The 12,445-nt window shown below is 47.9% G+C and overlaps 1 protein-coding gene across 4 annotated transcripts in view; it reads right to left on the bottom strand.

Annotated features, from left to right (window-relative positions):
* The window catches only part of HDAC4 (histone deacetylase 4), a 1,308,595-nt gene that overhangs the window by 329,082 nt on the left and 967,068 nt on the right, over positions 1-12,445 (bottom strand). For all 4 annotated transcript variants that reach the window (XM_086956254.1, XM_086956256.1, XM_086956255.1 and 1 more), the window contains 2 exons: positions 11,200-11,445; positions 2,810-2,996 (listed from right to left, as the gene is read on the bottom strand). In XM_086956254.1, the coding sequence (XP_086812380.1) occupies positions 2,810-2,996; positions 11,200-11,445 (433 nt within the window). The remainder of the gene's footprint in view (positions 1-2,809; positions 2,997-11,199; positions 11,446-12,445) is intronic.

Genomic DNA, 12,445 nt, shown 5'->3' with positions numbered 1-12,445 from the left:
AGGTCTTTTTCACGGCCTTGTCAGGATGTTCTTCAGAAGGCGAAGCAGACACTTCACCCCTTTTTAAAGACCTTCTGGAAGATGAAGCAGAAGATCCCTCCTCACTGTCACTGGATACAGGCTCCTTTCTTGACTTGAGTTTCTGGAGCCAGGTTAACAGACACCCTTCAAGGACTCGCAGAGTCTTCGTGGAAAAAGCGGGGCATGTTTTGCAGTCTGCTGCCTTATGGTCTGGGTACAGACAGTAAATACAATCTTTGTGTTTGTCCTTTATATATATAAACTTTAAAGAGGGCTTTCTTCTCCTTATTAGCCATCTTGACATGAAGTCCAAGCAGGTTTTGAAGAAAAAAACTCTAGAATTCAGATTAACAGGAAAAATCTAAGCAGAGCTCAGTGGAAACTCGCTTGCACAACGCGCGGTAGAAAATCTGAGGTTCTGAGCTTCTCTCAGGAGTGAGGCTGATCTGATTGGTTGTTAATTTTTTTGGTCTCTTTTACAAAAAGAGGTGGCTAGGTTGCAAAACATGAATGGGACTAGGTCTAGGTTCTGTTTTGGTTTCTATTGCTATGTATACCGGGGACTCCCATTCCGACGATGGGGAATGATACAAGCATAGGAATCTATGAAAGTTCCAATACTGGAGTAACTGGCCTTGCTGGGAATAGTTAGCAGTATAAAATGTTGCTACCGCAGGTTCCTCGCCATAGCGCTATTAGCAAAAAGAGAAATTGCGTTATATTGGGGCACCAAACAACATCCCAAGAAGGAAGGGTGACTCCGAAGCATGACTTACTGTGATATGAAAATCGAAATATACACTACACTTAAGCCTTCAAACCTCGCGAACCAAAGATATTAGGTATGTTTACCGCTGCTATCTACAATCGACACACCAGGCCTCTCCAACTCTCTCTCCCACACACCAGCCAGCGCCGAATGGACCTACATCCACGATTCCTTTATAACCATCCTCAGAACCAGCGCAATAGACTTGTACATACTCCCCCTGCCGTACCAGATTGCATACTAGCTGCCTACATATTCATCATTCTTTCAGTAATTATCTCAGAGAAACCCTGACATACCTCCAGCAGGACCTTTATATTTGATCATACAGAACACACACACGTGGAAAACCCTCCCCACACTTCCCCCAATCCCTCCCCCCTTCTTGTCCCACCTCCCTCTTACCCTTCTTGTTGGTATTTTTTCTTGATTTTCAACATTAACGCATGAAAGTTCTTAAACTCTTCAGGAAAATAATGTGGATAGTCGTCTTTTGTTGTTTTTATGTTGTGAATTTAATCTATAAAAAATTGAATTTTGGAAGCAGCAGCAACCCGTCCTTGAGGGTGGAGGGCACTCCAATATTCTAGCCGACATGAAGAGTGCCAATTACACTGAGTAAAGGTCAGCCTGACATGCACTCTATGTTCAGGTCAGGCAGCCAGGTGATATACATGTGCAGGCTCCTGGCTACCTGAGGGGAACTTTGCAGTGCTGAATATGTAATAGCCCCGTGAGCCCGACCTCCTCAGTCCGGCAAAGGGATTGGAGGACCGCACAGTCATGATGAAGGGGAGCGTCACTAATAGCCTTGGACCTAGGCGCTTCAGTTTTTAGCCCTAAAGTGCCTAAGGTTGTGTATCCATTACTGACGCCTTGCTAGAGTGGGCTGGGGTCATCAGTTTCACTGACCCCCCATCCCACTCTGTTATGATTTATGGTCTGCCGCCTCGTCTCACTGAGAGGAGGCAACAGTCCCAATTCTCCAAAAACCTCGAAGGCAGAGAGTGAGTTATTTTTTTTTTTTAATGTTTGATGTGACCACGTGGGTATGTGTATTTGTGAGTGTGTGCTGTTTATGGGCGTGTAGGTGCTTCAAATTGTGGCTATTTTTTGTGCAAGCTTTTGAATGCATGGGGGTGTGAGAGTTCATGTAGACGGCTGAGTGTAGGGTGTGTGTGGGGCCCGCCTGCTCCCCCACCTGAATTAGTTGCTGTCACTGTTTGCAGGGTGCGCCATAACGCCATACCATAGAAATGAGTTGTTCAGACTTCCTGAAACTTTCAAGCAATGAAGTGATTGACTAAGATATCTACAACACTGCTTTTTTATGAGAAATGCTATTATTGAAAGCTATAAGAGTAACTGTTTTTAACTGTTCTCCTGGCTCTCTCTTTGTCATGCTCAGAGACATTTGCTAACTGCATCACACTATACTTAGCCGAAAGGGCTCAACTATGAAAGGCCCTGAGAACAAATTGTGATGAAACATCCCTAATACTAAGTGCATCATGGATTAATTGAAAAAAGATAAATCATAGTCCATTTAGGATGCGAATGATGAAGGGACTTTGTAAAATGTGTACTGATTATTAACTATGTATACTGTAAATTCTTCCTCTTTTAGTATCGAAGGGGAACCAAATAAATGGCTTTAAAAAAACATTAAAAGAAACAGTCTAGAAAGTGAGGTCCTTTACATGCATTATATTTTCAGAATCTTCTCTTTGAGTAAAAAAGTAGCAAACACCAGGAATATGAGCATAAAATACAGAGGTTAACAGTGGAGACTTATTCTACCAACTTTCACGCCTCTGACCAGTAAGTTTACTTAGGAAAGAAGCCAAATGTGCACTTTAGAGAGTGCCTAATTTACAATCTGATTAGTTGGAGATTGGATGTAGGCTTCATTGAGTGGTAAGAATCATTGACAGCTGCCAGACTAAAGTAAAATGAAACCTGTATGAAAATAATGTGCTTGCTGAACACTATTAGTGCAACACATGCCTCATTCCCTACCTGTAGTGAAGCGTGGCTTGGTAGGCACTTCCTGGACAGACATGGGGAAGGTGGCAGAGGCAGGGGAGGACTGTGCTCTTGAAAGTGGCCGGTGACCGCCAAAGGACACAGACATGCCAGCTGCCTCCATGGAAGCCTGGTACTTTCTTAACTGGAGAATGCGCTGCTGCTCCAGCATCAGGGCTTGCTGTAAAGGAAAGAAATAAACAAGAGAGACAAGTTCGACCTCACGTAGGAGCAGCAGGTGAGACTTCAAGCAAGTCTAATGGATGGGGCACTTAAACAGTACTAAAAAGATCCTTACCTACAGACATTTTACACAACATGCACAAATTACTACTTGTGTAACGATATATCTGTAAGAGACATTAGTTAGTGATAGATTCCTTACCTTAGAATATCCCCAGGCGTCAGACTGGATCCAGAAAGTTTTGCTTAGCAGTACCCTTGCACGTCAATAGGTGGGGTCCTGCGGCTCCGCGTCCGTAACTGGCGTCGTAAGCGCCGAGATGACGTCACGGAGAGTACTTAGGTGCCACCATGCGTGCTGATGTCAGTTCTGTACACTACTTTCCGCACCAGGAATGCAGAGCCATGCAAGATACTGACCATTGGTGCATAAAACTAGAGCCTTAAAAGGGATGACCTTAACCCTAGTAATCAGTTAGCAGAACGGGGATGATGGGTGGGGCGGTAAGAACTCTATCACTAACTAATGAGACTTACAGATATATTGTTACACAAGTAGTAACTTGTGCATCTGAAAGAGACGTTAGTGATAGATTCCTTACCTTAGAATAGATACCCTAGCAATACCAAGCCCGGTGGTGAGTCTGCGAACAAATTTACACCAGAAAGTCACGGAGCACAGAACGGCCAAAGAAGCCATCCCTCCGGGCTTGACTGTCAAGGCAGTAGTGCTTGGTAAACGTGTGCAGCGAAACCCACATAGCTGCCAGACCAATGTCTTGCAAGGGAACGCTGCGTTCCAAAGCAGTAGTGGCTGCCGTTGCCCTGATGGAATGGGCACGCAACCCCACAAGAGGCTCCTTCTTTAGCCAACGAATAGCAGGCATTGATGCAGAGAACAACACACCGAGAGATGGTCCATTTGTGCATGGCCGAACCTTTTTTGGCGCCCACGTAGCCAACAAAGAGCTGGTCATCCACCCGGAACTGTTGTGTGCGGTAGAAGGAAAGCGCACGTTTTGGGTCCAGACGGTGGAACCTCTCCTCTTCCCTTGAGGGATGCGGAGGCGGATAGAAGGTGGGCAAAGTGATGGTCTGCCTGATGTGGAAGGGCAAGACTATCTTTGGTAGGAAAGAAGGACAGGTCCTTAAAACCAACTTGTCCGGATCAATAGAGAGAAAAGGAGGTTAAGGAGCTCACTCACTCTTCTGGCAGAGGTGATAGCTACCAGAAACGCTGTCTTAAGAGTGAGAAAATGTAAAGGACAGTTATGAAGGGGCTCGAAGGGAGCGCACATCAGAAACGTCAAGACAAGGTTTAAGTCTCACTGAGGCATGATAAATGGCACCGGAGGGAATGTGTGTGTAAAGCCTTTTAGAAAACGGTTCACAACCAGGGACTTAGGGCCCAGAGCCGAGCCCTGCTGGGCTAATGAAAGAAGGAACAAAAGAACCTTGGAAAGACGGGCAGAAAGGGGATCCACAGCCTTCACTGTGCACCAAGCCACAAACTTGTTCCACCTACAGGCGTACACCATTTTAGTGGAGGGACACCTGGCTGCCAGAATGACATCACAGGAGGAAGATCGAAAGATGTCAACTGTCGCAGCTCAATCTCCACGCATGGAGGTGGAGGCTGGAAAGGTTCGGGTGGAGAACCGTTCCCTGCTGCTATGACAGAAGATATTCCCGAAGAGGCAATCAGATCGGGGAATCGGTCGCCATGCTGAGTAGCTCAGGATACCAGTATCTTCGTGCCCAATCCGGAGCCACAAGGATAACTTGGGCACGGTCGCGCCTGATATTCTTCAGCACTCTGGGCAGAAGTGGTATAGGTGGAAAGGCGTACAACAGACCGCAGCTCCACTCGCGACGAAAAGCGTCGCAGAGCGAGTGCACCTTGGAAATTCCAATGCACAGAATTGATGTCATTGCGCGTTCTCTTTGGTGGCAAATAGATCTAACCAAGGCTCTCCCCACTGCTGAAAGAGATCTTGCGCCACGTCAGAGTTCCGTCGCCATTCGTGATCCATCAAGCACCGGCGGCTGAGTTTGTCCGCCCTGGCGTTCAGAGAACCTGCCAGGTGTTGAACCACAAAGGGAATGCCTTGATGCTCCAGCCATGTCCAGAGGCGCTGAGCCTCCTGACATAGGGTCCAGGACCCCACCCCGCCCTGTTTGTTGCAATACCACATGGCAGTGGTGTTGTCCATGAACACCTGCACTACACTTCCCCGGACAGAGGGAAGGAATGCCTTCAGTGCAAGCCGGATCGCCCGCAGCTCCAAAAGGTTAATATGGAGCTGGGACTCCACCGGGGACCAGAGACCTCTGATCTCCGCATCTCCCAAAGTGGACGCCCCATTCCAGGAGGGACACATCCGTCATCACTGTGTGCTCCGGCTGGGGAAGGGAGAGGGATCTGCCATCTACCCAATCGCGATTCGTGAGCCACCACTGCAATTGTTGAGAAGTGCCCTCCGAGATCTGGTCATGATCGGACAGGTTGCCCTGATGCTGCACCCACTGGAACTTCAGGTCCCACTGCAGAGCCCGCATATGCCATCTGGCATGTGTCTCCAGCAGGATGCAGGAGGCCATCAGGCCCAGGAGCAGTAGGGTCATCCTGACAAACCAAGGATAGAGGCCGAAAGATCGGAATCATAGCCTGAATATTCTGGATTCGCTGCTCGGGAGGATAAACCCGAAACAGCGCTGAACCCAGAACCGCTCCGATGAAGGGGAGCCTCTGAGAGGGACTCGGGTGTGACTTCGGCACGTTGATGGAGAACCCCAGCAACTGCAGGAGGTCAGCTGTAGTCTGAAAGTGATTGACGACTGCCTGGGGTGAGCCCGCCTTCAACAACCAGTCGTCGAGGTAGGGGTAGAATGACACCCCTGACCTGCGCAGATGAGCTGCGACCACTGCCATCACCTTTGTGAACACCCAAGGGGCGCTGGCAAGGCCGAAGGGGAGCACGGCAAACTGAAAATGATCCTAGCCCACCATGAACCGCAGGTAACGCCGGCAGGACGTTGATGTGAAAATAAGAGTCCTGTAAGTCCAACGCTACCATCCAGTCTCCAGGGTCGAGAGCAACCAGGACCTGAGCCAGAGTCAGCATTTTGAATTTCTCCTTCCGAAGGAAGCGATTGACGTCCCTGAGGTCCAAGATGGGGCGCAGGCCCCCCTTGTAGGAATAACAACCACTCCCTACTTACTGCACAGGAACGCGCTTGATGGCCCCCTTGGCCAAGAGGGCCGTGACCTTCTGATGGAGAAGAACCAAATGATCCACCGACATGCGGTGGCACAGAGGCGGCATTGCTAGAGGGGAGGACTGAAAGGGAAGGGAATAACCCTTGCAGACTATCTGCAGCACCTGTCCAATGTAATTTCGTGCCAGTGGTGGTGGTGGTGGCGGACCCTGCCACCCACTGGCGTGGGGTGCTCCTTTAAGCTCGGATTAGGAAGGCTTGATGATGGAAACAGTGGGGGTAGAGGTGGACTGACCCGACCGCTGGTTCCCAGACCCGCCCCTGCGGAAGCCATGGCAGCGCTGAGACTGGTTCTGCACAGGCTTGTTGGAGGAGCCTGCCTGGGTGCCTCTGCCCTGGCCACGAATGGAACGAAACCCAGAAGTGGCAGGGTTCTTCGTAGAAAGACCCAAGGACTTGGCCGTAGCCCATGAGTCCTCAAAGCGCTCAAGTGCACTGTCAGCCTTATCGCCAAAGAGGCAGGAGCCATCAAAGGGCATGTCCATGACAAGCCCTAGATATCAGGCGAGAACCCAGTCGAACGCAACTAGGCGTGGCGTGGCGCACAGTCGTGGAAATTGACCTGCCCAACGAATCAGCTGTGTCCAAACCACACCTGATGGCAAACTTAGCCGCATCCTTTCCTTCACCAATCACTTGGGAAAGGACAGCCTGGACCTCCGCAGAACACTGAGGCAAGACCTGAACAACGGAATCCTACACTGCGTGGGAGTAACAGCCCAACAAGCAGGCGGTGTTAACCGACCTCAGCCTTAAGCTGGCAGAGGAGAACAACCTCTACTCAAATTATTCCAGCCTTTTAGAGTCCTTATCCGGCGGAGCTGTGGGAAAGGCACTCTGCGAAGTTGAGGCCTGAATGACCAGGCTCTCAGGCATAGGGTGAGTGGTCAGGAAGGCGGGATCACCAGGTGCCGGGCGATGACGCCTGGCGACATTTTTATCCACGGCACCCCCGTGGCCGGCTGCAACCAAGTGCCCAAGAAGACTTCGGTAAGGGCGTCATTGAAAGGGAGCTGCGGCTCCGAAGATGCAGACGCTGTCTGGAGCACCTCTGTAAGGAGGTTGGTTTTGAGGGCCACTGTAGGGAGGTAGAGATTGAGACCCTCTGCAGCCCGACTGAGCACCACGGTGTAGGAAGCACTCTCCTCCATAGTAGGCGGAGGAGTGGCAAACCCCGGGTCAGAAGAAACAGAGTTCGCCCGCGTCTTCCAGGTCATCCACCCAATCTTGCCCAGAGTCACATTACCTGTCCCATCCGTCGTCCCCTCTGGCGTAGAGGGAGCTGGTCGCAGCGCCGAAAACAGAGACAGCCAGTGCGGGGCCGGAGCCGCTCCCGAATTGGGAAGCGGCTCCGCCAAGGCCCCGGCTAGGGGTGGTATAAAAAGGCACCTAATGCGGCACAGAGGGTGGAGCCGAGGGCGGCGCCGGTGCCAGAGCCGAGGGCGGCACCGGAGGCAGCAGCGCCGCACCTCGTGGCCCAGGGCCGGAGCCAGTGGCGTAGGATTGTGTGCCGCCGGGGCCAGCAGGATCTGGACACGGGACTGCAGAGTCTGAAGGCGCGCCGGCAGGAGCCTGGGGCCTAAAAAGGTGGCCCATGGCAGCATGAAACTCTTGCATCCGTTCAGGAGTCGCCGACAGACCCGGGTATGGCGGCTAGGCCGCAGGACTCCCCCGGCTCCAGAGGAGCCACAGGGGCAGAGCCCTGTCCCCCTCATCCGCCTCCGAGGAGCGACGGGGAGGGACGTCGGAGAGCAAACGCGCTTCTTTGACTTCATTTTATGGCGTCGCTTACCAGAATCCGAAGGCGAAGACTTGGAGCCCGAGGAGCAAAGGCTCCGGTCTCGCAAGCGGTCGCGAGAACAACCCCTGTGACGAATGCCGAACCTCCAGCAATTTCCGACGCCGCTCCCACAAGGCTTTCGGGCCATGGCTCGACAGGCCTGGGAGTTGTGATCCGTCTCCAGGCAGTAGAGGAACACTTGGGGGGTCCACCACCGGCATATTACGGCGGCACGTCCCACAAGACTTAAAGCTGGGCATCCCTACGTGCACCAGAGAAAAAAGGGGGGAGACATGAGTCTCAAAAGAGTAGTCAAAAAGTGACTCAATCCGGATCTGCGCTTGCTGGCGCGGAAAAAAAGAAAAGACGTCAGAGTGCATGGTGGCGCCTAAGTACTCTCGGTGACGTCATCTCGCCGCTTACGATGCCAGTGATGAACGCGGAGCCGCAGGACGCCACCTACTGACGGGCAGGGGTACTGCTAAGCAAAACTTTCCAAATCCAGTCTGACACCTGGGGATATTCTAAGGTAAGGAATCTATCACTAACATGTCTCTTTCAGATAATCTCTAATTATGCTTGAGTTGGGCTGTCCAGATCCCTTGCATAGGACTATCTCCAGTCCAAAATTCACCCACATTGACAAGTCTTCAGGTTATCACACCTGTCTCAGAAAAATCTTGAGCCAATAAGCTACTGGTGTGGATATTTTTCAAAAGAATCATATGCAATAATGGAACTAGTCTCTAGCACATTGCCTAACTCTGAGGAGGTATGCTTAATATGCTTACTGCAAGCATTAAGCGGTTCCCTAGCCAACAATGCTGGTAGACCGCTACTCTTAAAGATGCTGCTCTTTATCCCTACACCCGTGTTAAAGCACTCTTAAAGGTGCTTCTCTTCATCCTGTCACCTGTGTTAAAGCACAGTTATATCTAAGGTTATTTTCCAGGCCCATTAGTTTCCTATGCAGAGCTATTTTATAGCTTATTACCAGCATATACTGGTCTACTGTTCCACAACTTGTGTGGGACTACTTCCATGGGTGCCGGAAGTAATGGTGAGGGACACACTGCAGCACCTCCAAAATAACAATGCAGGAGTTCCAAATGTGAAAGAGAAATAAAAGTGACTTTACAGATTCTTTTTATCTTTTCACATTTGCTGTGCGTTTAAAGACAGAGGTCAAATGCTAGACTAATCTTCTGACAACTTGCTACATATTCTTTTAACAAAGACTGGTGTTTACTTTTCTTTGACTGTAGATGGAGAGGATTTTGTAAATTGAACTACATAACAATCTTGCTGGGGTACAGAGACTGAAAAGGAAAATCTGCAGCAAGTAATTTGTTCTAACACAAACAAATTTAAATACCTATAAAATGAACTATACACATAATTCAAAGTAGGTCAGCAGTGAGGAAAGCCCAAATTAAGTGCCTTATTTGTAATTCTGAAATGTGATAGAAACAAAGAAGATTTCAACAGGATCAAACCAAATCAAGTCACTTTATTTGGTGATGCCCTTTGCTGAAACCCAATTTCCACGCAAATATTTGTGCACTATATGTATAGTTTTATAAGTAAAACTATATGTCTGTGCAGATTCAGAGGTCACTTCAATTGAAAATGACTGACTGTAAATGTGTTACCATGCCACGTTTTAGTCATACCTTTGTGACAGTCTGCTTTAAAATGCTACAAAATACACCTTTACCATTCTCTTGCTGAATGGGCATAGCTCACTAACTACTCTTCTTCTATGTTGTTTGGATTTTTCAGAATACCTATGAGTTCAGTGATGGATCATTAACGGCAGTACCATCATTCTGAAAACTGTTACAGCACCGCTGGCTACTTCCCTAATTAAAGACTGCCATCCTCAGAGATCTTTCAACCCATCATCTGCCTGCATGAAGTGACTTGCCAAACTACCCCATTCCAGAACTGGGCTACCAATTTCCAGCAGGGGGCTACTCTATTGTCAAAATCAGATGCAGCCACATAGCTATGCTCCATATGTTCTGTATGTTTCATACTTCAGTTTCTTAAATGCTTGCTTGTAGCTGCTTCTTTTCTTCAATGTCTAGTGAACGTCTCTGAGGAAGTTAGGGTGAATGTTGAAAGAATGCCTGGCAATATGGAAATTATTTGCTTCTTTACATATGCAAGACTACTTTTCAATGGTCTTTTCCAAGAGCTGCTCTATGGCTATATATGTATGCTAGCCTGCTTTCCATCTGCCTACCAGGCGACAGCAACGTACCTGACTGAATGGAAAGGAGATTCCTATGCTCAAATAAAGGAGAATGAGCATGACAGATCGGGAAAGATGAGTGTATGGCTATAAGCAAAGAACTAAAACTGGGTGAACTCAATGAGTGGGAAATTTGCCTGGCTTAAAAGCAAAGAGATCTACCCGACAGAAGATGGTGAAACTGTATTTGTATAAATATGTACCAGTCCTGGTGGTTGAAAAGTGTACATATCTGGAGAGTGGGTGAAATGAAAAGAAGCTCTAACTTACAAATGGGTTACGAAGCAGTAACTGGTTCTGAGCAGCAGCAGACTAACGAGGAAGTAGGAATAGCTGTCAAGAAGGGACAAGGTTTTACCTTTCAGAAGAGGAAGGAGCTGTATCCGAGAAGCTTTGAGTAAGGAACAGCTTCACCCATTCACTAAAGGGAAAAGGGCACTGCTTAATTTGAGCCAGTGGCGCCAACCGGCAACCTCTTATGGGAATAGGCACTTATTTTAAATTATCAAACATTACCCGAGAGCGAAAAACAAACAAATGTTAGAGAAAGATTGAAAATCATCACAAAGTGAAAAAAAAGGAACCTGCAAGTGTGAGATAAAGGGACAGTCGATTGAAGGGCATGAGGTGGATTCAGGATTATACAGCCTTGACAAGTAATGTGCAGGCTGTAGGTTTCATAATGGAGCTTTGAAATCTGGAACTAATTGTTTTACTATTTAAATACTGGAATGGACTGTAGAACTCACTGAAGGGAACAAAGCTGTAAATGACTGCCTGTACAAAACAGAAAGATCAGTACCTCACTGAAGGGGAAATCTGTACCTTAATTAAGGAAAAGGTACTGCACCTGCATCACCTAACTAAATTAAGAAGGAGATGTACCTGCCGGAAGAGAAGTTCCTGCTCAGTCGGTCTCCTTCCAGATTCCAGCTCAGGGTCATCATCCTCACTCTCCAGGGGCTCCTGCTTCACTTGCACCAGACAGGCTAAGAGTTGTGCTTCCTTCTGAGCAGCCATGCGGTCAGCAAATGGCTCTTCTAGGAGTCCCTGGTGCTCGCGTAGCTCCTCTTCAGTCTCCTCAGGATGGCTCTCATGCTGCCTAGATGGTTCGACAGGCTTTGGAATCATCTGTAAAGAACCAGCAACAACAATATATATATCAAAACAGGTGTTTGATGGTTGTCAATGTGGATGGACACACATAGACATCCTCTGAGTGCCCTTATTACAAAAGGATAAGAGTGTGGAAATCAGAAGTCCATCCCCTCCCTCACATTTAATCTTAACATCTTAGAAATGATCAGCAGTCTATTACCATTACTAGAACGGCCCATAATAAGCCATTAGAGAGCGTTATTTTCACAAAGATCTAATGCCCAGACAACCTCCTCTATGAATCATGCAGACCATCACAGAAGAAGCTTTGAGGCTGCACAGCGGCCGATCAAATTAGCCATGATACAGGATAACTATACAACCACAACTTCCAGTCTGCAGTAATAATGGCATCAGCCTAAAACCTTATTGAACTGTCTAGGTATATTATTTAATTACACTCATACATTCAAAATTCCATCAAAACAGCATTTTAAACTGTGGTTTCTGCTGTGCTGCAGTTTGTCCGCTATTTATTTTTTAACCAGGCACGTGGTAATAAATTATTTCCATGCCAAAAGGCACGGAGTACTTTATAAAACTGTCACCCAAATTGCGTTTTCAAACCTTCCAATATAGAGCCTGCCACACCTTTCGGGCATGTCATCTGCATTCTGGTTAATGACAAGTATCACAACCTTAGATGATATTTTACAGCTCATGGTCACCACGCAATTACGATGAGATTCCCCTATCCACACAGGGCAGTTCATATGCTTTCTGACTGTGATTAACGAAGTTATTTGGCTTCCCCAGTCTGAGTCATCGGTAACGCATCTGGTTTTAGAAGTCTTCTTTGATATTGGGAACATGAAGAAAGCACTACAAAGCTATACACTGGACTCTCGCAGATGACGGATTTCGGTTTTTTAGACTTAAAAGAGACTAAAGAACACTGGTGGGTCATCAATTATTAGACTAGATGGAATAGTCTTTGTCAAAGAGGATGATTTTAGTTTTCGTTCCCATTTAA

Source organism: Lissotriton vulgaris, chromosome 2_1 (genome assembly GCF_964263255.1).
Source record: "Lissotriton vulgaris chromosome 2_1, aLisVul1.2, whole genome shotgun sequence".
Classification (NCBI taxonomy): domain Eukaryota; kingdom Metazoa; phylum Chordata; class Amphibia; order Caudata; family Salamandridae; genus Lissotriton; species Lissotriton vulgaris.
The sequence above is the reverse complement of the archived record's forward strand: the minus strand, read 5'-3'. Positions and strand labels throughout refer to the sequence as shown.